Genomic DNA, 26,666 nt, shown 5'->3' on the forward strand with positions numbered 1-26,666 from the left:
CTCTGCTCATAAAGCATAGAAAGAGGTTAACTCTAAATGCTGGTTTATTACACTATTAATGACATTTAGTTTATTTTTATTATGAAGTCTTTTAAATATTAATAATACCTGAGCTAAAGAGATAACTATGCTTAGAAATACTGTAAAACAGCCTTTAAATCTGTAATAATTAACTTGCAACCAGGTTTTGTGTTAAAATATATTTGCTGATTTAGCACACATAGCTTAAGTGTCAGAGTTTAAATACCTGATAAAGACAAATATTAAGTGAAGTACACTTGCTCAGAAGATAATTTTATTTAGCATCTTCAAGCAGGGCATAATTAAGTTACTTTGTCATACAAAATGATGGAGGCTTAAGTAAGTAACAGCTGGTTACCCCAATGGCTGTACAACTGAAGGGCAGCCTTTGGCAGGAAAAGCTGTGCAAACACAATCAATACATTATGCTAATGGGAACAATGTAATGAGCAAGGAAGCAGCTAAAACAGAATGACAAAAAGAAAAACAAACAATCAAACATGTCCCTGCAGCCCTTAGCAAGCATTTCAATTGCAATTTGTGAACAGAAATCTTACAATGGCTGTACTCAAGTACTAGTCTTATCTAGAAATGTTTGTTGTGTTCATTCCTTATGTCAGAATAAATTTAATGGCAGCCAGATGAATACACTGATGCCTGCTGCCTTGGCTTCAATGAATTTACACCATATTACTCCAAGTGATGAATCAACCAAAACTTATAAACTAATAAAAATATTTTTTCATTAGCTTTCTCTCTGATATTTCAGCAAAAAATAAATTAACTAAACTGCAGTATAAATTAGACTTAAAAATCTGCATATTATAAAACCATTTCCTCTCTGCTGCTACTAATCTCTAAAGGTCTCACTTGAGTGTTTACTTGCCTTGGTGTCATTCTGATTTATTTTGTTCCATAATTGATTGTGACATTACTCCAGTACGGATTTTCTGTTAGATTTATTCACTGCAGAAGACCCTTGTGAATTCCCTAACACACTCTGAAGCAGGAAAAAACATCTACTCACCTGAACTGGATTTTAGAAGCAGGCACCAGGTTCTCAGGTTCAGTGCAGAGGGTAGGCATGATGAATGATAAACATGATTCGTTCTGTGCTACAAGTAACCCATAACCCTTTCAGTTCTGGGCTACATCTAACCCACAGCCCTTTCAAAGGCCACTGTAAAAGACTTCCAACATAAGTGTTTTCAAATAAAACTTCTGAATGAACCTGTGTTGCATGCTATACATGATTTGTTCTGCGCTACTCTGATAAGCTTTAATTTCTTCTTGTCTACCTGAAGACTTAATTCCAAGCAGGATTCTGCTGACTCCCACAGATATGTGCAGTATTATCTTAGAGGACCATCTCTGTGCTATCTCAGAAGAGGATTTCAGGAGAGCAGCAAGGTAGAGCAGTGATGTCATATATAACATCCCCCTCCACCCCCCTGTCCATGCAAACTATCCTTCTAACTTACACCTTCTTTTTTTCTCTTTGTATCTTCAGGATAAACTGAATATTAGTTTTTTGGGTTGGTTCATTGGGTTTGTTTTGTTTTGTTTTGTTTTTCAACTTAACTGCAACCTTCTCTGGTGAAGTTTCAATTACTTTATCCCAGATAATAAAAGAGCAAATCCAGTGTAGTCCTTCCACAATTCATATATGTTATTATTATTTATATATCTGAACCCTCAGCAGCTACAATCTCAGTTACCTATTATAATTAGGTAATACTGCATAATAGGTACCACAGGTAATCAAAATATGTAATGCTGCATACTAGACTCAGCATTAGAATCTATCTCTGATGTCAGCATCCAACATTTGCTTTTCCTCTGTCATTCCTACCTGTCAAGAATACTAATCCTGACATAAAAACCCTAACATTTTAACTTTTCTGGGAGCAATGCCAGAAGACAGAAACTTACGTCTATAAGATATGCAGCAGTAAGTGGGTATAAATTGCACTGCAGAACCAGCAATAAGGTGGGCTCGTGACTGATTCAGAGCTGACTCTAGTATGCCTTGGCTGTGGCATACTCAGGAGAAATATGAGTGACCCAAATATTTATTAACTCTCACAAATTCAGTTAATCATACAAGGTGAATCTGGTACACTGGGATATTCAGACATCTATCTATTCTTGCTATGGTAACATTTACAGAAAGATAAGCCAGTGTGTTTCCCTTTAGAGATCTGAAATACTTCCTGTGCAGTCACTGTTATCATCTGCCACAAGACTAGGAGACATTTGTTGTCACCCTGAAAAGATGTTGTCTACAAGGGCAGAACAGACCTAGATTCAAGAAGAATATGAAGCATAGCTACCAAGAGATTTCAGTTTCCTGAAATCATATTCCAGCTGTTCAAACTTGAACTCTAAGTATGGGAATATGTTGGCCCGAGCCATGAGAAGTTGGTGCAAAATCATCTCTTAGCTTTTTAACATCTAATATACTCTGATCTACTGTGTTATATGATGGTGTCAGCATTACTGCTGGGGGGTAAATGGCTCATTCCTTGTGTGAGACTTCTGAGTGCTAAAATGAGGCTTTGTACCAAATCAAGACCTGTTTTTTTTCCCTCAAGCTGAAAATCCATAAAGCATTACAAAAATCCAAATAAGTTTAAATGAAAAATTTTGTTTCCAAAAAGACTTTGTTTAATTTCTAAGTATAGTTAGCTCAGGGTGGAAGGAACCTCGGGTCTCTAGACCAACATTCTCCTCAAAGCAGGGTCAGCCTGGCAGTCAGACCTGGTGTCTCAGGTCTTTATCCAGTCACATCTCTCAAACCCCAAGGAAGAAGAGAGACTGCATAGACTCTCTGGGCAACCTCTTGAACTGCACTGCCTTCAGAGAGAAAAACACTTTTTCCTTTTAGCCAGACTGAATTATTTTTGTTTGAATTTATGTCCATGGATTCCTGCTCTCCTACCACCCCCACTGTGAAAGGACAGGCTCCATTCTCTCAGAAACCAAGATATAGGCACAAGGGGCTGCTGCTCAATCTGTCCAAAGCTGTCTCTGCTCCAGGCTGAACAAGCCCAGCTTCATCAGTCTCTCCTCACAGAGCAAGGGCTCCAGCCACCAACAGTCATGATGGTCCTTGTACTCAACTTGCTCTAGTCTATGTGTCTTAGGAAGTACTGGGAGGTCAGTATTTCAGATGTCTCCTAATGAGGACTAGGTAGAGAGAGGTAATCCTTTCCCTCAATTTACCCATCTGATTCTGTTAACAGAGCCCAGGAGGCTTGTTTGTGACCATGAGTCTCTTAACTCACGCTCAGTTTAATGTCTGTGAGGCTTCTTCTACAGAATTTCTACCCAGTCAGCCATTTCCACCCTGTAGCATTGCAAGGTCTGTAGCTTTCCATGGGCCAAACTTTGCATCATGCCTTGTTAATTTTATGTTGTTTCCTGTTGGTTCATTCCCCCATCCAGTCTAGATGTCTTTGTATATCGACCCTTTCCTTTAGCAAATCAGCAATTATACCCCAATTTGTTATCATCTACTATTTGGCCATTGTTAAAGATGTTAAACAGGTCCCAGAACAGACCTCTTGTGACCCTCAAATAGATGATGACATGGATCCATGACTTTCTGATCCCTTTTATCCAAACTGACTCTTACCTATCTGATGCACAGCCACCAAGACTGTAACATCCTAAACTTGGGTACCAAAGTGTTGCAGGACACAGTGTCAAAAATCTTGCAAAAATTAAGGTAAGTGACATCCCCAGCTTTCCCCTCATCCACAAACACTCATGTCTCACTGAAGAAGGCAATCAGGTTGGTTTATTTTCAGTAAATTTCTTCTCCTTCATGAGATCAGAAATTTGTTGTGAGAGGGCTTGCTCAATGATTTTTCCAGGTACCAAAATGATACAAATTGACTTGCTTATATAGCTAAATGTTTTTAGCTTTCAAAAGTGCTTTTAAAATTTAGTACTACCTAGTTACTTATTTGAAATTAGGAAAAGATGTCACCACAAATTAGATAATAGTAGTAGTTATAATTAAGTGTTGCTTCACAAGTCCTGTAGTAGCAGTAGTAATTAAGACATGCTACTTAATTATCTGAAATAAAAAGATGAGTGGTATTACTGAACAATCTAATGACTTTATTAATACTTTTCTTTCTTTGTCTCTGTGGTATGCTTGACATTTTGACCTTCCTTCTGTCTTCTTGAACAAATAAAGAAGACTGAGATAAGGGCCATATTTTAATTTGCTTTAATTGTATTCAATTTGCTAATTATGGACATTTAAGTAACCTAAATAACAATTATCTCAATAATTGTTATTATAAATTAACATTCAAAGTAAGACAATGAAGTATGGTGAAACCTGTGTAAAGTACATGGTATTCTCATCAGTTCAATTAATTATCTTTATTTTTATGGTGTATCTTAATTAGATACTTTACATAAATTAAGGGTTTCAAGTCCTCAAAGAATTTTATAAATGTTACTTATTAATATGAAGTCTTTTGTTCAGTACCAAATATCCATTGCTCAAAGCCAACTCAGAATTCAACAGATTGTATGTTTTAAGATGCTGCCAATGTTTCAAACAGAAAATCCCTTTGGTTTATATTCCTATATATTCAGATTGTTGTTGCCCAGCTGCTGTAATGATTAAATAGGACAATCCCTCTGGAGGAAAACCAACTCAATTAAGTGCAAGAACTAAAAGGCAGTTTTCCTTCCTCTTCCTTAAAATAAATTTTAAAAGGCAGTTCTTGCTTTTTCTCTTCTTAAACTATAATTAATATCTGTCATTGTATCAAAATTACAAAGAGCAGCTGCATGCCAATTGGAACATGACTATTCAATTGCCAGTCCTTAGATAGGAATTTTCTGTCTTTAAGAAAAAAAAAGGACCATCACTAGAATTGTTAATCATGGTTTCAATGCATCTAAATAAATACAGGGATCAACACTTCTTTTTCCCTTAAACTAATGATATGATCAATTTGCTTTGCTTTTTGTAAACCTGATTCAATGGGCTAGAATACAGCCTTCAGCCTCCAAAATGGTGGCCAGACAAAAGACCCAAACTTGGTTCCCTTAACTGCTTTCTTGGAGTATTCTGACTTAAATACTTCATCTTGCCAGATCACCCATTTCTCAATGCAAATTTAAAGCTTGTCTAAACTAAAAAGCCTCTGCCACTAGCTAGCCTGCTGGGGCTGTGCTGTCAAATCCCCTCAATGTATGCCAAAAAGAGACACTCTCATGCCAGCACAGTTACATCACCTCACTGAGCGACAGATGCAAAACTAACTAGCTTTCCTCTTTGGGCATAACCACACATTGGGATTTTGCCAGTGTAACTATATTAGTCAGGTTTGGTACGTGCATGTGGGTTGGTTAACTTTATTTTCTGCTCTCCAGATATGTCAGCAATTCTTTGTAGACACGGCCTAAGGATACTACTATTAATGATCAAAATGACAACTAACAACGTCCATCTATAAGGTACTTAGCTTGCTAAAATGTCCTGGAGTATTTTAAAAAATATGCTTAAGGACCACAGCCCCGTGTTTGGTCTGTTCAAAACAAACAGCTCACTGAATGTTTCTCTGTTTCTTCTAGATGGTTGATGAGAAATGCCATGGTCTTTAGCTGAAGATTTTCCTTTATTGGACTAGTCATAGTTTTGTTGGTTTTTTTTCTGCAGAGGAGGGATAATATCCTATAATATCTTGTCAGATGTAGCTCACACCACAGCTTGTCTCTTTAGACGTCAGTTTAGGAACCTCACTTTTACATGTGAAAGTTGGCTGAACCAACTTTTTTTTTTTAATATATATTTGTAGTGGAAATGACACATATGACTAGGGCTGGTCGTATGTACACTCTACATATTTTTGATATACAACTGTACATACTTGCCATACTCTATTTGGCAGAACCTCAACAATCCTTATGTTAGACTCGCCAATTTTATTGTATTTCCTTCAATCATTGATGTAAATCTGGAGAACCAAGTAGCTGCTGCTGTTGTTATATCAATGGTTAGTAAATCCAGCCTGCATTTCAGTCATCTACAATATTAATTTTCCAAAAGGAATGGAGGGTTTTTTTCATGCTTTGGAAATCACCATGAATAGCAAATAAAGAATAAACATGGTGCAGTAAGATGAATGTAGGTATTTTATTCATTATATATTATCATTATTTAGCTTTATAACTGTGTAAATTATCTGGCCTGGAGTAGGAACAGTCCAGTCAAATTCAGCACACCATTGTTTTTATGCAGTAGTAGTTTGTGTAAATTGTGTTTGTGACACACTATTATAGTACTAGGCAATATTTTGTATGGAAATAACAGATGACCCATGACAACTCTAACTAAAATATATTTTTGCTGGTGTTATAACGCTAATAAGCCCATCATACTCAATCTATTGAGCTTCACTAAGAGGCAAAATAATATACAGTGCATAATAAAATATCCATGAAAAGGAAAGCCCTATTATTTACCAGCTACACAAATCCTCTAATAGCCACAAGTAAACCAGCCATTGTCTCCCTCTTGAGCCTTTCAGAATGAACCCTGAGCTCAGGACACTTACTTTGGTTCCTCTGTCCTACCTTGTAACCTCTTCTGCTTTTATCTCTGAAGGCATTTTTAGATGGCTGTTATCTGACAGGTTGCCTGCATCACTGACAGTATCTTGCCTTCACTGCCTTCCCTGATTGGATGGCCTAATTTTTGCCAACAGGAGCACTGAATGAAATTATTATTAATGGCCTGACACTGTTCAGGTGAAGGCTAAGAGTACTTTAGAATGGAGGATATAATAGGAGACAGGAAGCATGGGAACACTCAGAAGATTAAAAATAATTTCCCACCTGTCCTTCCCCACAGCCTCTCCCCACCCCTGCAACAACACATTTTTTACTTCTTTTGGGCTGTAAATAGGAACTCTAGAGTTTATACCAGCTGTGTTCCTACCTTTAAAAGGCAAAAAAGGAGAGTGAAATCTACAATATTTAGCAAATTTGCAGACCCTTTCTCTTGTCATTTTCTTACCAATCAGTGGCTATTTCTGCCACCATTCTCAGCCTTCCTTTCCCAATTCTGTTCACCTGAATCACAGGCAGCCCCCAGTTTTTACTCCTTTAGTATTTCCAAGGCATGTTTAAAGGCTAATCAAAGTGTCCATGGGGCATTGGCCTTCAAATGATGAGTTCTTGCACCATAATATTGAGGAAAGAGGTGGTATACATTTTTCATCCTCACAAGTAATTTTTCTATTGCTTGTACATATATAAACCTTCTTTTATTTGATGTTGTGTTGCAGATATTTTGCATTAATACATTTTTATTCATATTACTCATAATTTTCCTCCACTAATATGAAAATACAAAATCTACAAAAAAGCAGTAATGCTAAAGAGGGGATGAAAGCCTATTTAGTCTCCATGTATATACTCCAAGCAAAACTGCAGTTTTTGTAGATGCAACAGAAATGTAAGAAAATAGGGAGAATGCTTACTGAATCACAAGTCAAATAGTATAAACAGAACCATAAATATATTATTCCACTGTTTGCTCAGCTCTAAACCTGACAATTAACAAGAAACATTTAGCCACATGAGACAGGAAATTGAATCCTCTCACTTATCCACATTTACGCTCTGTCTCTTGCATTTGATTTGTGCCAGATTAACAGAAGAGCGTGAGGGATGAGCTAAATTGTTCCGCCCTGTGCAGAGGGAATGAAGAGATCTCCCAACAGCAAGTGGCTTTCCTCACCATATGTGCTGCTTCATCTTGGCCCAACAGGGCAGGAAAATGAATTTGATGATTTTGAACACAACGTATTATGTAACTTGTTAGCTGCAGTGCTTTGCTCCATTTTTGCTTTCAGTGTCTCATTCACAGACATTTCACAGGGAATGGCTAAGCTCAGAAATTGGAAAATATTTACATGTGGTAAGATCTGTGAAATTCAAATTAATTTGTTACAGGAGGGTGAAATTCAGGTTAGTACTTTACATACACTTGTGATGTAGCTCAGTAAGCAGGGCTCTGTTTTTGTAGACATGCAACATACTTAGTTATCAGTTCCCAAGTAGTACAAAATGTGTGAATGTCATGAACTTGCTGAAGAGGTGAATTCAGAAAAAAAAAACAGTTCAGAGAGCCTTACCAAACCAGCTGACAATGCCATTACAAAGACCTAGTTCTGTTTGAAAGACTGCACCTCCACATGAGCATCACCCTTGCATAACATTTTTGGCCAATTAGTGGATTCTTTAGCAAGCATCCTGTCTGTGAAAGTTTGCAACACATGAACCAGACACTCCTGAACCTTTCTTTAATGACAGACTGTCATGCTGTAATCTCACTTTGCCAACATACGACCTAATTTCAGCATTTCAGATGCAGCATTTAAAGTTGTTTCTTTAAATGCTGGACGTTCATGTCTACACTGTTTACACCACATTGCATGATGGACAGCTTTGAACAAAGCACAAACCAAGTCATGGTCATCCTTCTTTCTTGACTTCATCCTGTTGATTACTGATGGTCCCCATTACAAGAGTATATATGGTATTGATGCCAGAAGAGATGAGATGAGGATATGGTTGTAGTTGTGCTGCCAGTTGTAATGTCAATGCAACTCAACCAATGCCCTGAAAACCACGTGGGGTGCACTTGCCTTCTGGAAAAATAACTGGAATACTAGTGAGACAATATGATGCATTTGTATCCTGATTCAGGACAAATGAACCTTGCCTCTGATTTCTGAGAAAACAGTAAAATCCCTTGCTACCTTTTTTAGAAGTGTGTAAAGAAAGTTTCTGAGAACAGAAGAGATCTATGGGAATCCACAGTTTAAAATGTTGTCTATAGGTATTTTTACATTAGTATCTCTCTGCACCACTTCATTATTAGAAAGAAAAATATATTTTTAAGTGGACCAAAAGAGCTTTCTTTCATATTTTATCAACACAATTTATAAAGCAATAAAATGTTTGAAAAAGTCCTTGTTCCTAATCTCTGGGCAGAGTTGATCCAGAATTTGATTTCTCCATAATAGACTTAGGGCTTTCTTCCAAACTTTAGATCATATTATATCAGATGATCTTTATCACTTACATAAAGTCCCATTAAACAGAAATAAAAATAAAATTCTGTTCAGACTAAAGGAATTTACACATTATATTTGTGGGTTTATGCTTTAGGCTACTGATACTTTATAAATGATCCCACAAGCTATAACTCCTCCCCCAAATAAATAATTATGCCTTCTCATATTTTCACTTCTATTCTGAAAAAACTAAACAGAAGTACAAAGTAAGGCTTAACTAGCTACGTATGCTTACATGACTGCTGAACTAACTACATATACCCCTTTAATTAGGGATTCTCAAGTTATATATAAAGATTCTGAAATTTCTTATTTGTAATTCTGAAAAACACTAAAGATCTTAATGGCACTGCTTGCATAACTGAAGGGAGTGTGAATATAAAAGTTTTTATTTGCACCAATTAACTGAACATTAAAATAAATTTAAATAAAGCAATAAAGAAAAAGTTTATCTCAGAACATTCTGAATCTCAAAGTTTTAATGGAATAGTGGTGGTATTAGTTATCATAAAACTCTTTAAACTCTCAATCATGGCTCTCAATGTACTTTAAAATCACAACTGTCTCCTTTCTTCTCAGTGAAAACCTTTCAAGTCAGCCATCATTTGAAGTTTTTATTTTCCTATGAGTACCACACTGTGGGGGTTTTCTGACAATGCCTCTGGGGGATGAAAAGTACCCTAATTTTCACTCTTTCAAAACCCTGTGACTCTGCAGTAGTCAGGCCTTTCTGAATACACAGGTAACAAAGTTGGGAGTTTACTTCCACCATCACCCTCTGACCACAAAATATCTTCCCAGTGTTCTGCCAAAGCTTATTCATATTTCTGCCACCAGACTTCTTCCATTATTTCATTTTCTTTTTAACTTTTATTTTTCTTTCTTGTCAATACTAAGAAGTCAGATAACTCAGAGCTACAAACTATCAAAAGTTACAGGTTGTTAAAGGATCTGGCAATAAAAACAGGATTTTAAAGGGACAGATTATATGGGTGCAAATATGATTGACTGAAACTGTGTGTGGAATAAACTACAAAAAATCTTATCATAGCAAAGTAATACAGAATATCAGAGACATGCAGAGACATAATAATGTCTTCTGGACATCACATCAAATCCTATGTCTTCTGATAATCAAAAAAGGAAAAAAATGAAATATTCCTTAAAGCTAATGTTTCCTGAGAAAGAATTCAACAACGACAGTAATGTTCTCTTTAAAAATCAGAAGCTGAAGAGTTGATGCTTATGGCTCATGGCTTATGCAAACATTAAAAATTTGACATAGCTAAGATATTTATCACAATTTTTGTACAATTTAGTAAGTGTTTGTTTGCCTAAAGGTTACTATTTGAGACCACTGAAGTCCTATGGATGTAAGGACTCTAATTATTATTATATTTTTAATCCCAAGTAATTACTATATATTAAACATTTTAGCAGATTTAAAAGGGTAGCTTCTGTGCTACTGGAATACTCATTTTTATATTTGAAAGCTTCCATACACAGAATGATCATAGACACAATGTTTGATAAATACTGCACTTTTAAATACAAAAGGATGACAGACAAGACATTGACAGGTGGACACTGATATTTCTGTGGTCAGCCTAAAAGCAATTTCTAGTAACAACCTGGACTTGGAACTTAGCACATTGACCAGAAGCCCAGGGTGACTGTGTTCACATCCCCTACATGTCTGCATACTGTCAAATAAATCCCAGTTTATCTGTCTGGAGAACAAGAATTGCCATGGGGAAACTGCATTATCCAGCTCCCTTGCAAGGGGGTGACTGTGATCTTGTATTCCTTTATTCCCTGCACTCTATCCACCAACTCTGTACAAATACCATGTCACCATTAAGCACAGTGGGGGTTATCTCATGTTCCTTTTTTCTTGAAATACACTGCAAACTGCTTTTCCTACAGCAATTATACATTTTTAATATTTTTAAAAACCACAGCGCTGTAACAGCTACTGAGAAATTAACTGTACCCCAGCAAAACCAGGACAAGCCCTTTAAGAAATGAACCTCTGTGAGACAGACACAGCCAGGAGAAAGGCCAAGTGAGGGAGGATAACTGTCCCCATTTCACCTCCCAGGCAGTAACTAAGCAGCCTGTCCACAAGCCACACAGCACTTTTCTGTCAGAACAGGCCCCCTGCAGATTAGGAGACTCTTCTCAAAGAAGAGGTGCTTTTTAAACTGTTGGTGCCACAACAATTATGTCAGATTAGGAAATTTCATGAACCTAAAAGCTTCCACTAAGATGAAAAGTCATACATTATGCATTTGAATGGCATTAAACACAGTGGTTTGCATTATCAGATGAAAGCATCTTGGAGTAATCACAAATAATTAAGCATTTGTTGTCTCCACTTAAAAAAAAAAAAAAAAAAAAAAAAAGTAAAAAGCATACTGTGGCTATGCAAGTGAAAAATCAAAGCATATGATGCTGTTTACAAATGTGTATTTTTTTAACTGCAGAAAATACAAATTTCAAACTTCAGGATGAAGACGTGAAGAAATGAAAGATTTTTTTTATAACCTCAGCTACCTAATGGCTGTGGGCGAGGTGATTGTGTTTGGTTTTACTATATTATTTTTTGTATGGAATGATTGATCAGATCTCTCACATGAAGTAGGGCTGCAAAAACAGATAGGGAACAAATATTCAAAAGCTCATGAAAGATTTTCAGGAGCTCGTAAACACTAACAACAATGTCATACAATGGGGACCCAATAAGAAGGGGGAAATGGTGACATGAAAAACCACTACAGCTCTATTCTATCACAAATAGCTTTTTTATTTTTAGAAATTTATATTAAAAAATGAAACACACCTTTTTTTTTTTTTTAATGTTAAAATATGTAGAAGCTATCAGAATAGATTAGGTGTGATCCATGTGGACAAATACCATGATTTATAGAGTGGCCAAAGCAAGATGCTTTAGAGGAAGGTATAAAAGGGACCTAATTGTAGAAAAAGCTACTCTCTGAAGTCCTGATCTTCATTATTAATAACTAGAGACTACACTAAGCCCTCAAGTATGATATTTTATACCTGACAAGTTTTTATAGCACTAAAAAATTATAATATGCACTCTTTTTATCATTATAATTTTTAAAAATATAATTAGATTCTTGGTTTCTGACAGATGTGTGAAGGCTTAACTGCGTATCTGCAGAATTTTTAAAAAAACCCTGTTGTTTTGGGATCTACCACCACACTTCTGTGAGTATATAACATACCATGGTGATGTGCATTGGCATTCAAGAGTTTGGCCCCTTACTCTCTGCATTCAGGTCCTGTACTCATTACAAAATTAAAACATTTATCCATTGCATAGACAAACTCCTACCACAATTGAATACTTTCAGAGTTCACCATTCTGAGCACCCATTCTGTATTTTTACACCCAGATACATCTGGATTTTTGCTCATGAGGTTATATCAAATTGTTAATTTGCTCATATATCAAATTGTTACTTGCTTGTGAACACCAGGCAGAGGTGAACGAGCAGTGCCTTGGGTGCCAGGATTTAGAGAGGACTGTGCTGAATTCTGCCTGGAATCACCACTAACAAAGGCTACTAGTCACTTCTTAGTATCACTAGCAGATTCAAGGGCAGCAATCATTTCAGCAGAGATATCTGAGATATCCTTTACCTCCTGGGAAAGGAGCTGTGTAATTTTTCTACGTTAGTCATCAGTTCCCATTTACAAGCAGCTGTAGCTGAAGGCTGTGTTTTCCCTAGGGCTGGTGTACAATATTCTGTACAGCACTCCATGAAGGAAGGATGCAAGATAATGGACTTAAGTCAGCAGCAATTTTTTTACCTCTGATTTGGCAAATAAGCTATCATTCAAAAATTGGTTGGGATTTAATCAGATGCATTTATTCTGGCTTTGCTCAAACAAAATCAAACTCAATAATGTTAATAATTTTTAATTATTTTATTTCTTACTGCATAGTATATTTTCTAAAAAAAAAAAAAAAAAAACCCTAATTAAATCAAATATAGCTTTGAGAGACAGAAGAGATGGTGGCATCCTTTTACATCATAAATTTTGTTAAGATTTTGTTGTTTTACCTCATAACCATTCTTTAGAATGGAGAGACTTGGTCTAATATTTCCCAGAACAGCAGCATAAACTTGCTAGAGAGCATCATGGAATTATATTTTTTCAGAGACACAAAAAAGTGGCTTAACATACCTTAAACCAACATGCAAAACTGTTAATTAAACTGAAATTTAAAAGTGCAGCTTCCTGCCTGGACTTGTAAGAATACTGGCAACAGATGTGAAGACCACTGACCTGGCATTCTCATGCTGTGAAAAAATTGGGATCTATGTACAAAGCAGCAACATTTCTGTATGGTGATCATGTGAAAGTCTCTCCAAATGGCAAACTTTCAGGACAATGACTCCACCAAATGTCTTGCCCACCTTAATTAACGTTATAAATGATCCAAACACCATTTGCTGAGAACTAATTCAATATTCCCACACGTAATTTTCCATCTACTGGCAGCTACTTTCTCCTCATTTGCATAACCAAATCAGAACACAAATAAAAAAGAAAGCCAGTACTAAAACATTCTCTCTGTGCAGTCCTAGGAGACCTCTTGTAACAATCTTAAGTTAGTCACTCATTTGAAAAAAGTCCAAGAAGGTTGCTCAGGGAAAACAGGAATCAGCTGTCTCCATAAACTTCCCAGAACAGCTACTGGATACTGCTTCCTCTCAAAATTGCTCAGTAATCTTGGAAGACCACTGAATATATCAAAACAAAGACAAGGAAATACATAATTTTTGCATAATAAGCACAGATAAGCAAGCAATATAAAGGAGCTGGACTTTGCATAAACTGTTTATATCTAGTAGTACAAAATTGTCAGAATTAATAAATCAAGTGCTACATGGCCATATTTATAGCAGAATATCTTGAGCATATTAAAATATTAGACTTACAGCCTTTTCAAGAAAACTAGCTCCTGTTGTTCAGGTTCTCTTAAGCCACAATGGCTCCCTAAACACAACCTGTTTGCTAAAGTATTTCCTCAGCAACTGTTCTGTAACTGTGAAATAGCAACATTCCCTATTAGACAGATATTCATCTGAAATAAGCAGACGTGATATCTGAAACTGCAGACAAGTATATTTTTAATAGACTGCATCAGGGGGAGACTTGTGTAAGTGAAGAAACAGCACAACAAGGGCCCATCTTTGGAAAATACATGTACTCTAGTATCCTTAATGTTCTTTGACAAATCTAAGTACTTGAAGCTTCTAGGATATAACAAAGGGCTTTCTTTTCTTTTTCTCTTTCTTCTTAAACATAGATATAACTCTTAATATAACATTTTGTGAGCAAAATGAAGTCATCAACTAAATATGAAAACATGCACACTTAAACTTCCTAAGGAAAGAGTGTGATTCTTCAAAATAAGTGAGAAAGGCCTTGGTTAAGGGAAGAAAAAGCAGACATGAACTGTCAATGTGTTGAAAAAGTGATTTCAACAAGAATTAGAGTTTGGAGCTTCCGAGAAATATACTTCACCCAAATGGGTGGCTTTGTAGGAGGAAGAGAGTGTTGTTTACTAGCATTGAAAAAGCTAGAATGAAAAAGGAAAAATCACTGAGAAAATAAGCACTCTGTTGATCAGAATCACATCACTGCTGGCTAACCTGACAGGTTAGATCTAACTTATTTGCTTTTACTCTGTCATTTTAAACAGCATGGGAGTGTTAACTGCAGTAAAAAGTAGGTCTCAGCACTGGCTCTCAGGCATTACATGTGCTAGAGAGGTGCTGATAGCTCCATTTTACAACTCTAGTCTTCTGTCAACATGTGTGCACAACAACTTTAAGTGGAATGCCTGTGTTCACACACAGGAAAAGAGGCCCAAAGAGCTTGTGTAATATTCCAATGACAAAATCAGGCTTAATCCTTTCATTCAGTAGGCTAAAAGTCTAGTATAATTTCACAAAAGCCTTTATTTCACTCATGTAGAGGAGACAGAAATTATTAATTAGGCTTATAGTCAAACAGAGCTCTGAAAGGTATTAGTGAATTCTATAAGATGAAACTGACAGCACTTAAAAATCTCTTTATTGCAATTAATAAAAATTCTATCAAGTAGATACTGCCACTGTTCTGAAATACAAATAACTTTTTCCAGCACTTAGGTGTAGAAACCACATGAACTTATGTCATACAGAAGAGGCTTGCTCAAATGTAGTTTTGATATTTCCTTGTATATTCTGGTGACCTTGAGAGGAAATGAATATAGTAAAATCCTAACATGTCTGGCTCTGAACCACTTTCTCAAAGCAAGTGCAGCTGGAGCAATGCCAGCTGACAGCACTTCCCTTTAGCCCCTAGTCTGGTAAATACCTGCCAAACTACCATACAGAGCCACAAGGGTACAAAGAGAAAAGCCAAAAAAAAGTTACATCCCTGCCTAGGAGATGGGAGGAAGCACAACACACATTTCTCTCTCCTCCTGTTATGCCTCCCTTGTGCTTAAAAGCTTCTTCCCTAAAGCAATGTTTATGGACATAATGTACTTAACACTTTCCTTGTTTTGGGTGCTTAGAAAACCATAACTGTCTGTAATGTATTTTTTATGCCTTCTCCTTGTGTGCAGGAGAATTCAAACATACACGGGCTGTTTATTAAAACTACATAAAAGTACAGGATAGCCAGCTCAATTTTAAGCCAAGTCAAATATGACCTACATTTTAGATGAAAATGTCAAATTCCACAGTTATATTCTTATATAACACAGTTGCACAAAATTCCAACTCACACACATCCCTTTAGAAAAGCTTTTAGTAGCTTGAAACACAGATGGGATGTATATAAAGTATTAGAGGAACAGCACAGGCATCAATGTTTCTTGACATCACTAGCAAAACTCTCACTCACTTGATTGTGGCTTTACCAGAACCTTTCAGAAGTAGAGCACTAAACAAAGGACAAATCTGAGAATGTTGCAGGGAGGGGAGTGAAGGAGAAGGAGGAAATGTTTGTAAAACCATCAAAATTTAAGAGTGGAAGTAGCAAATGCCAATAACAAAATGCCATTATCAATGTCAGTGAGGGAGAGGAGGAAGAGACACAGAGATAAGTTGAGGGTTTAAGTCCTAAATCACACAGAAAAGAACAAAGAATTTGGATATAAGATGCTAAGGATATAAGATATTGGGTTATACAAAAAAAAGCAGAACTGGCTGCAATAACTGAGTATTTTGGATAAACTATCAAGGAAGCAAACAGGGAAATGAGAGGATTTAAACAGCAAAAACCTGAAGGTTGACAAGGACAAAGGTCCAATCTTTGGTGGTGGCTGGAAACAAAGAAATTACAAGCCTCATTGACAAGGCAAATAGTTTGGAGAAATTTCCAACTTGGAATTTGGAAGCCTTGATGGAGGTATGTGATCTTTGCAGATCAATAAAGTTTTATGCAGTGTGATGGCTCAAAAGGATAGGAGGTGATGATGTGTTCTAGAGGAAGCTGCTTCAGTTTGTACCATAATCTAAAGCACCCTTTCAGTAGAGCAGTTCTTAAGGTAAACATATGGTGGAAACAATTCCCTTACAGAGACTGTTAGTAAAGCAGTTTTGGGTTTTGGGACCAATTTCAGCATCATGCCACATTGGTTTGCCTGTGTCTTTTTGATGACTGGATTAGGAGATAGATGCTTTGCCTGCTGTGAGCTCTTCTGCTATACCTCATTCAATTATGACTTCTATCTTTCTAGAAAGACATTTGCAAAATGTAGTGTGTTCCTCAGCATCAGAGCTAAAGATCTTTTCCTTTATTTTCCATTGAACACCCTCTTGTAAGCAGTTCCCCTCTTCTAATCTCATTCTGACCTTGCTGTTTTGTAATTGGGAAGTGTTTTGCAGTGCCTGTACAAATTATGACAACTCTTTAACAGAATGGTCACAAGGGGCTGAAACATACATCAACCTACTGTGCTTAGCATACACTTTAGTTGAGTCACCATAATTGTGCTTCAAAATGCTATTTGTCTAAAGGAAATACAGAGTCACATAGCTTTCATTAGGTGCTGATCACCTAATGGGGATCAAGTTCACCAGTGTGGTGGGGAACTGGAATCAAGTTCAAGATGTGGTATGTGATGAGCTTGTATAAGCACTGCTGTTTAGGCTAAGCCTATGCATGACAACTTACCAGGCCCCAGCATTTTATCCCATCTATAAGATAAAAATATTGACACTTGTATGAATCCTATGCAAACTAGAATTCTTGCAGGAGGAAATAAGAAAGAAACTGAATATCGACTCAGAGCCAAGCAAAAAGTCTTCTTAGTTTGTTTCTTCTTTCATACATGTGTTTATTTGTTTTCAGTAATGTGCAAGCCTTGTTAAAGCTACGACAAAGGCTACTGATGTACTGCTTCCAACTTGGCAAGAGCTAGCAAGAAAATGAAGGTTCCCAAGAGCATCCCAGAAATAGTTCCAACACAGTTTCTAGACAGTGTTCTATTTAAAGATTTTCTATTTGTCTTAACAAGACTACAAGTGTTAAAGATAGTTTCAATTAACTTTCTCTAACCCATAGCTTTTTTTTCCCCAGGATGCGAGTTTATCAAATAATTCTTAGCTGAAAAAAATCCCTCTTCCTGTCTACTTACCAACATTTTTCAGTAAGTGATAAATTTGTTTAAAGATGTTTTCTGTATGGTTTGTGTTATCACTGGTTTTACTTCATGCAAATTAAACCAGCCCTTACAGTGCCCCAAAAACCTAAGTTTTTTTAAATGCTGGAAGGATTTATCTTAAACTTGCACTTGGTGAAGACAACCAGATTTTTGGCACTGAAGAAATCAGAGCCCAAAGATTTATATTTTTGTGAGGTGATTCTGATTCCTAAAAATACAGCAGCTAAAGTATAATTTATTCAGTATTATCTTTATGAAACATTTCTGGTCTGTCACAAACTGCTTTCTATGATTACTCTTTTTTTTTTTTTTTTTTTTTTTTGCAAATAAGATGATGAGTTATTTAGCTATCTGTGCTTCACAAAATTGTTTCTGCTTCTCAGTAAGGATTAGCTACTTATCACAGAAGCCAGCAAGTAGCCAAAAAGATCTATTTAAAGTTCTTTAGCATGCAATTCCATCTTCATCTACATGTTACCAACTCTCTGACATTCCCCAGAATGTGGCAGGAAGCTGATCACAGGCAAGTTTAATTTTTCTGGCAGCTCATTCCTGACTTTGAGAGAAAAGCCATCATTCATGATGGGGCCAGAAGCAAGCATGTCAGACAAGCAAAATGTCAGTGTTTTCCATTATGTAGCAGGTGCACATCTTTTCAACATCTACAGCCAGGTATGCCAGCTCAATGCTCATGCTGGAACAGACATGCAGCTATGCAGAAATGAAAAGGGTTTGCAACCCTCAGGTGCACACATGAGCACCTCACTGGGCTAAAAAACTAAAATATATACTTTACTGAATACTCCACTTCTGTCTGGAAGGAGCTGGCGTTGTCTCTCTTTCCGATATATCCTGGAAAATTCATCTTAGGTTGAACTAGATAATCTTAAAGGTCTTTTCCAACCTAGTTTATTCTGTGATTCTGTAACTAAAATCAGTGCTCAATGTACAGACTCAAAATTCTTGTAGCTTCATTGATATAAAAGTAAACAGGAAAATAAAATCTAGGTCTAAGGGCAACTGGCATATCTTAAAACAATAAAGCCCAGTCTTTAAAATTACATAGGCATTAGCTTTGCAGAGTCAGTCATTCAGCAAGAAAACTCTCTGAAATTCAAGTGCACACTATGCTGAATAGCAACAACAACAAAAAAAAACCCAAAAAAACAAAACAAAAAAAAAACACCTAACAGGGCCTAGAAATTTTTAAAAGCAGTATTTTCTAAAATGTATTTGGCCTGAAAATTCAAAAATCTTTTTGTAAGTGTTTTGTTTAAATGTAAAGGCAGCCTTACAGTCAACAGCTCAGTAATTTTTCAGCTTAAAAAAGTGGAAATAGTTTAAAACTTGTGAAAAAATGCTCTTTAAATACCAGAACTGCTCTGCTTCCAAATTTCAATTTATACAAGGACAGAAAATGATGAAACTGAAAAAAAAAAAACAAAACAAAACTTTGAAAATGCCTATAATATTTTAAATTACCCAAGTCATTAATTTTGTCTCTCAGCCAATAAACTTTTTTAAAAAGAAAAATATCATCACATTCTTTTCCTAAGAAATAACTTTTGGAATGAGCTCCGACATAGCAACTTTTGAAAGAAAGGAGGATCTCTATATTTAACTGGTTTCTCATTACAGGTATCTTTTGCAGATTACACTGCCACCCAGGACAAGCATGACTACTTTGTCCTCTAACACCAGCTTATGGGAGGCTGGGAGGCAAAACAGATTTGGGGGCTGCTGAAAATGTTTGTTAAGCCAGTGGGGGTACCCAGCAATGACCATGGCCTGCAGTGCACTGATATCTTCCAGATGGAGGGGAACATGCTGCCTCAGTGACAAACAAGGAGCAAGAAACTTCCTCTCAGACAGAAAGGGGGCAGAGGAAGATTGGGCAAGAAATTGCAATTTGGTCACACTCTTGTTAACATCTTTCTTAAACACTGTGCTTCTACAGTAGAACAACAAATTTTTAATTTCTGCCAAGGATTGGGTCAAAAGTTATGAGTTAAGAGCAAATTATGAATCATGGAGATAATTTAGCTCATAAATTTTACGTCTGAGAAAACATGCAATGAGAAGGATGAAAAGTTTCTCCATTTTTAACAGGATTTCCAATAAGAGGGAGGGATATTTCTATCGGATGAATTTTAACTAATTTTCTGCTCCAAGACATAGAATAATACATCATTTAGGTTGTAAAAGGCCTCTAACATCATCAAATCCAATCATTGACCTAACACTGCCAAGTCCACTACCAAACCATGTCCCTAAGTGACACATCTGTGTCTTTTAAACACCTCCAGGGACAATGACTCTGCCACTTCCCTGTTCCATGCTTGGCCACCCTTTCAATGAAGAACTTTTTCCTAACATCCAACCTAAAACTGCTCAGCCACAACCTGAGGCAATTTTCTCTTGTCCTATCACTTGGTACCTGGAAGAAAAAGCAACACCCTCCTTGCTAAAGAAGGCTGTAGAAAGAAACCAAACAAGTCCAGTTTTCTGAGCTGCTCCTTATGAATCTTGTACTTCAGATATGCAAAAGTTCAAGCCCTGATAGTGTTTTCATAACCTTGCAAGTACTTCCATATTTTAAAGATTCTGAATAAAAAACATTAAGAGCACAGAGATAGAATTTTGAGCAATGATAAACTGCTGAATATGGAATGCATCACTTCAGCAGTCTTCTGTTCCTGTAATAATGAAAATGAGAAACTGTTTCAAATACCCCTCAGATTAATCCTCATGCTATGCACAGTGTTGGCAACAGAAATTCTAGTTTAATCAAGCCAAACATTATTCATAAAATGAAAGAAATCTAAATTTAAAAGTTGCCTTTCTGGAATTTTTCCTGATGTGTACTGGATGGACTACCTGCAGAGCTAGAACTCCAAATATGATCAGGATTAGAAGAGAATGCTTTGAGGTGAAGAACAAATTCAGTGCTTTTCATTAATATAGTTTGAGAAATTATTAAGATGCTGTTGTCTTGCAGTCACAGGAATACATTTAGTCAAGAATTTGTAATGTAAACATATATACAAAAGATGATCTGCATAATTTTTTTAATATGGGAGAAGAAGTCTCTACCTGAACTATCATTAGTAGTTGTTTTCTTTAAGGCAATGAACATATATTACTAGACTGACAGAACTACCTCTTCCACTGAGAATTGAATTTCTTTATCTTGACAATTACAGCAGTAATTTACAAGTCAAATTAATAGCAGAATACTTTTAGTATTGATTCTAACTTCTTTTACTGTTACTAAAAGATGGATAGAAGTATAAGATCCACTGAACAACAAATCCAGAATGAAAATACCTGGAATATTAAGATCATAAGCATAATAATTCATGGGAAAATTTCTATTATAAAATTACAATTTATCTATATTGCTGTTATGAAAAAAAGAGGTCAGATTTGTCAGAATAATTGGAAATACATTAAAATGTATCTGCCTTTTTAGACTACACCTTGCAATTGCTTCCAATTGGAGGAGAAGGAAGAAATTATTCAGTGTTTTTTAAGGTCTTTGCTAAGCAGAAAGTGAAACATCTCTTCTTTCACAGTATGGGGAACAAGTATCCATCTTCTCATTCAAGCAAAGTATTTCCAGGTTAACAGAATAAATTATATCTGATAATAATGATGTGTGATAATAATCCGTGAATAAACATGATTTATCCACCTGTCAAAAGTGGTAAAAGGAAGAAAATTTACAAAGTTCAGCTTATTAAACAGGGCTGTACTTCAGACAGCCACCTATCCTCAGAAGGTTTTAGTACAATCTGCCATTTTAACTTAATTTTACACAAGAATTCAAACACCTGTTTTAATCAGTCAACTATTCAACATAGTTTTTGGCAGCATTCTGGTCATTATCTCTATCCTAGATGATTCCAGTATTTTGCCATATACATGTGCATGACATAGAGGAAAGCTGTATTCATGGAATGCTTTCTCAAAGAATTTCTCCCCTTTGCCTCTAAAGCACCTTACTGACATTAATGTAAGTGTTAGAAAATTAGTGGTTTATGTCTTAGGGGACCATTTTTCATTCAGTTTAACGACACACTGAAATAATTTAAATTTTGTAGTAGGTTCCTTTCATAAAGGAGGAGCCATCAAAACAGGCATGAACATGAATGGACAAAGTTATGAACCAGACAGAAAAAAAAAAAAAAAAAATCACACAGGACCTTAAGTCAATGTTCATAGTTTCTTTACAGGACATCTATAAGAACTACAATCTCAAAATAGCATGTTTAATAGCATAGGGAATTTATATTCTGCTGCTTAAAAAAAAATGACTAATTAATATGTGTGGAGATCAGTTCAAGCCACCAAGCCTGAATTATGCCAGGTTATTTTGGATTGGTACTTTCAACATTTTTTAAATTATCCATATATATACATTTAATTTTTTCAATACATAATTTTCTCAATTTTATTAGTTGCAAACTTACATGTAAACTAAGATAGTAAAAATTAAAAGAAACAGCAATTTTTACAAATGTCAAGACCATAAATCAACATATTCCCACTGCATCTTGTCAAGTTACCTTAACTTTTACTATGTTTTTCTTACAGAAAAGTCTGCATGCAAATTCAGGCATTTAACTCAGCTGCATTCACCAGCTAGAGACCCAAGAGTCTTCATGAGCACAGAAGAGAGAGAACATTTTCCCATTCTGTGCTTCACTGCAAGAACATATCATCAAGATTCCTAGTCTGTCTGCAGATAAGTACTTAGGCTTATTTAAATTACCTTCCTCATGCATATTTGAAGTTTGATTGATGCCAACACTCAATTTATGGACTTGTGCTGACTTTACAGGTTTACACTTTATACAGAATCTTTTAGGAAGTTTATACTTTCAAGAATTGATCACCAAGGTGATTAAACATAAGGCTAACTTTTCTACAGTGAGCTTTGAGTTTTGGATCTAGACATCTTTTTTCAGCATTGGTGGTACTTTTTTGTTTATCAGTGCTATTGACAGCGAAATAACAGCTGCTCAGTAGGTTTGTTTCTTTAAATAGAGTTAATTGAATACTTAAGTACAACCTCTTTTTCAAGAAATGCTTAGTAACTTCTGCTATTATTGTAAGCACTGCTAAGGTCTAGGAAAACTGAAATTTCTCGAAACATTTTGGAAAACTTTTAACTACTCGTTATTCCAACAGAAGTATTTAAAGTTAGTACTTGAAAGTACCCCTGGCAATGAATGAATGTAATGTTAAAATTTTTACTGTCATTTCAGAAGGGAAAAATGCTTTAAAATAGCATTTTAAAATCCCCAGCTTTTATTGCTCTGTTCTCTCTGGGTAAACTCAAGGCATAAAAAAAATAATTTCAGGATTCCAAAAATAACTGCAATGTGAGTAAGCACCAAAAGAAGTCCATGTAAGTTTTTTATTTGTTTCATCCTCCAAAAAAATCATCATATCAAATGTCAAATAAAATATTTGACTTATTTTTAAAATGCTTCTTATGGTGCTATGCATTAACTAAGAAACTGTAAGTTTATCCAAACCATACATATTTGTGCAGTAAGATACCACATTTTTATTCCATTTAGAGTATCTTAATTGTATGGAATATGTAAACTGTTATGAAGATGTCTGTAATACTCCCTGTGGAAGCACATTTTTATTTACAGCAAAAAGAAGACACACTTTGAAAAGAATGGTTTCAATTACAGAGCTACTCTATTAGCATTTTTTCCCTCCATAAAGAAGAGGGGAAAAAATAATTTAGAAAGAAAAAAAACTAATTAACAAGTGGAATTTAGTGTTAGATGCTGTGTGATTTAGCATCATTTGTGTATTCAGTCTTGAGTTTCAAGAAAGAAATGCAAAAGAGATGTTCATTAATCTTGTCTTTAAAGGTAGAAACCAAATCATCCTTAACTACAAGCCAAGGTGAACCAATGGCATAAATCAAAGTCACTGCATGGGTGCCAGCAGAGAAATATTTCCTATTTCAAGACTCAATTCTTCCAGTTCAAGTCCTTGCCATAAACCTGATTTGACCAAGCTGTTAAAAGTACCACATCTATACAAAAAAGCATTTTTGTGACTTAAGCCTACAAATACAAAAAGGCAGAATTTAAATCCAATTTACCTAAACATGTTTTCCTGTATCAAATGGGATTTTTTAACTTACTTTATCTGTGATAAGCCATTACTTTGGTACTCACTTCCCCGGCTTAATCCAAAAAGCCATGAAAATTAGCCTGATCCAATTCAGTAAGCCTGCTTCAATTTTTAGTGAGGAAAATGGTTTTTTTTTCTGCCACGCTCTCTGCACCATACAATTCTTCTGTTTGAATTAGAGAGTGTTTATCAAGGTATACAGAAATGTCCTCTAATTCAACAGACAAGGGTGCCCTCTAAACTAGAGATATCAAACCTCTGCACAATTTTAAGCGAACACATGATGACTTTTTCAATTAAACTAAAATGAATATTCGAAAACATTATTCAAAACACCTGCTAGAAGATGAGAATTTATGTGAAAGACTGTTAACTTTAATTTCTTATATTTTCCATTTATCAAATATTTGCAGTTTTGAAGATTGATGCTAGTATTATTGCTTTTCCTGCCTAACTTGTCATTGTCACCACTGTCACCTCAATAAATACAGTCGACATTTACCTCTGCCTTCCCATTAAAATTGAGAGAAGGAGAGTTACACATCTGATGTGTCTTGCATCCAAGTATGGACCATTTAATTTCTTACTAAATTATCAGAAATTGTTCTCTTTCTGCATTGATATAATAATTAGTGAATTATATTTTATATGAATTTACACAAATAATTCACCATCCATTTCCTCCTATTCTCTTTTTGGTGCTTTTAAATTTTTTAAAGTTCTGTGTGTCAACTAGAGACAAAAGTAATTCTTTTCATTCTGCCCCGGCATTTTTCTTCATTATTTTTGACAAATGTAAGTTGATCTTCTTAGACTTGTGGAATGCAACCAGTTCTAACAGATCTGTGGATGATAACAAAGATTGATAGTGCTTCATGTAACAGGCCACAGCATCACTGAAGGGCAATAACAAGTTAGAAGAAACAGTCATTTAAGGTTATGCTGAAAAATTGTCAACATTTTAATGCCAGTCACACAACAATCACAGTTTCTTGTGTTAAAACATAGGAAACCTACCTTTTGAAACATGTACTTTATTGTCTCTGAATTCTGATGGTTTGTCTGCCATTCAGAATTACTTATTTGTAAGAAGGAAAATGTTTTAGAGATGAAAATATAAAAAGAGTAGTACTCTGATATGCAAACACATCATCACTTACCTTCTCTGCCGACTGGGCCGTACCAAAAAAGATCGGAATAAAAGCTAACCAAATTATGCAGGTTGTGTACATAGTAAATCCAATGGGTTTTGCTTCATTGAAGGTCTCTGGAACCCCTCTTGTTTTAATAGCATAAACAGTGCATGTGACCATCAAGAGAATACTATATCCAAGGGAACAAATGAGAGAAAGATCTGAAATGTCACATTTGAGAACTCCTCTGGCATTTTCTGGTTCAAGTGTCCTCTGCTCTCCATAGTCTATGATGGTATGTGGTGGATCAATAGCAAACCAGATGAAGACTCCAATAAGCTGGAAGGATATGAGGGTGAAAGTGATCACCAGCTGAGAAGCCGGACTAATAAATTTGGGAGCCGTGACAGATTTTTTACCTTGTTCAAATATTCTGTGAATCCTGTTTGTTTTGGTAAGCAATGCAGCATAGCTGAAACACATGCCAAGTCCTAAAAAGATCCTTCGAAACGAGCAGACCACCGTATCAGGAGCTGCAATCATTAAAAAAGTAATGGAGTAACAGAGAAAGATGCCAGTCAGGAGCACATAGCTGAGCTCCCGCCCAGAGGCCCTGACGATGGGCGTGTCGTTGTAGCGCACAAAGGTCACGATCACAAAGGTGGTGGCAATTATACCCAGAATAGCAATGAAGACAGGCACGATGGCCCAAGGAGAATGCCACTCCAGCTTGATGATAGGGATGAGCTGGCAATCCGTGCGGTTGGCGTTGGGTCTCTTGTTAATGGGGCAGAGTTCGCAGTTGAATTCATCCACCTGGTAATGGTAGCCCTCGCAGCGCTCGCAGTGCCAGCAGCACGGCACCCCCTTCACCGTCTTCTTCCTTTCCCCAGCCTTACAGGGCAGGCTGCAGACAGATGCTGGTTGAGTGTGCTCTCTGTTAGCCCACTGCATGTCTTCTACCTGTGGGTATAAAAAATTAATGAGACTTCTATTTTCCTTCCTTTATAATATCCTAATCCTGGCCACAGGTTTGTCATAAATCACTACACGCTGACAGCACAAATACAATTCACCATAATAAGAAACCTGTTTCTTTCCCTTGCACTGACTTTTTTAAAGTGTTAAATGATTGTGTCCAATAAATCATTCATGCCACAGGCTTGATGAGTGTCATTAGTTTCTATTTACCTCTTTACTGCTGACCAAATTGACATCTGTAAAGATATTTATTGACTCCAGGCTACTTTAAAAGCAAAAAGGCCCATACACAGTGCTGTAAAAAGCTAATCACATGCAAATATAAGTATCAGTAGTTCTCAAACATTTAATTACACAGTAAGTATATTTTCAGTGAGCTTCAGAGCTATTTCTGATACAGTTAAGAAATAGGTTAAAATCTCCACGCATCAGCCCTGGCAGAACAAAGTGTCAGAAAAGAAAGCTCTGTGATGCCACCCCTTCCACAAATATGGGTATTTTATACTTTTCCACCTTCAAAGTCTTGAAGTGCTCAAAAGTGTTTTATTT

At 36.1% G+C, this 26,666-nt stretch overlaps 1 protein-coding gene across 4 annotated transcripts in view; it reads right to left on the reverse strand.

Annotated features, from left to right (window-relative positions):
* Positions 1-26,666, reverse strand: part of GRM8 (glutamate metabotropic receptor 8) — a 309,552-nt gene that overhangs the window by 16,098 nt on the left and 266,788 nt on the right. For all 4 annotated transcript variants that reach the window (XM_079304728.1, XM_079304730.1, XM_079304731.1 and 1 more), the window contains one exon: positions 25,164-26,099. In XM_079304728.1, coding sequence (XP_079160854.1) covers positions 25,164-26,099 — 936 coding nt within the window. The remainder of the gene's footprint in view (positions 1-25,163; positions 26,100-26,666) is intronic.

Source organism: Erithacus rubecula, assembly GCF_903797595.1.
Source record: "Erithacus rubecula genome assembly, chromosome: 4".
In the NCBI taxonomy this organism is placed as follows: Eukaryota; Metazoa; Chordata; class Aves; order Passeriformes; family Muscicapidae; genus Erithacus; species Erithacus rubecula.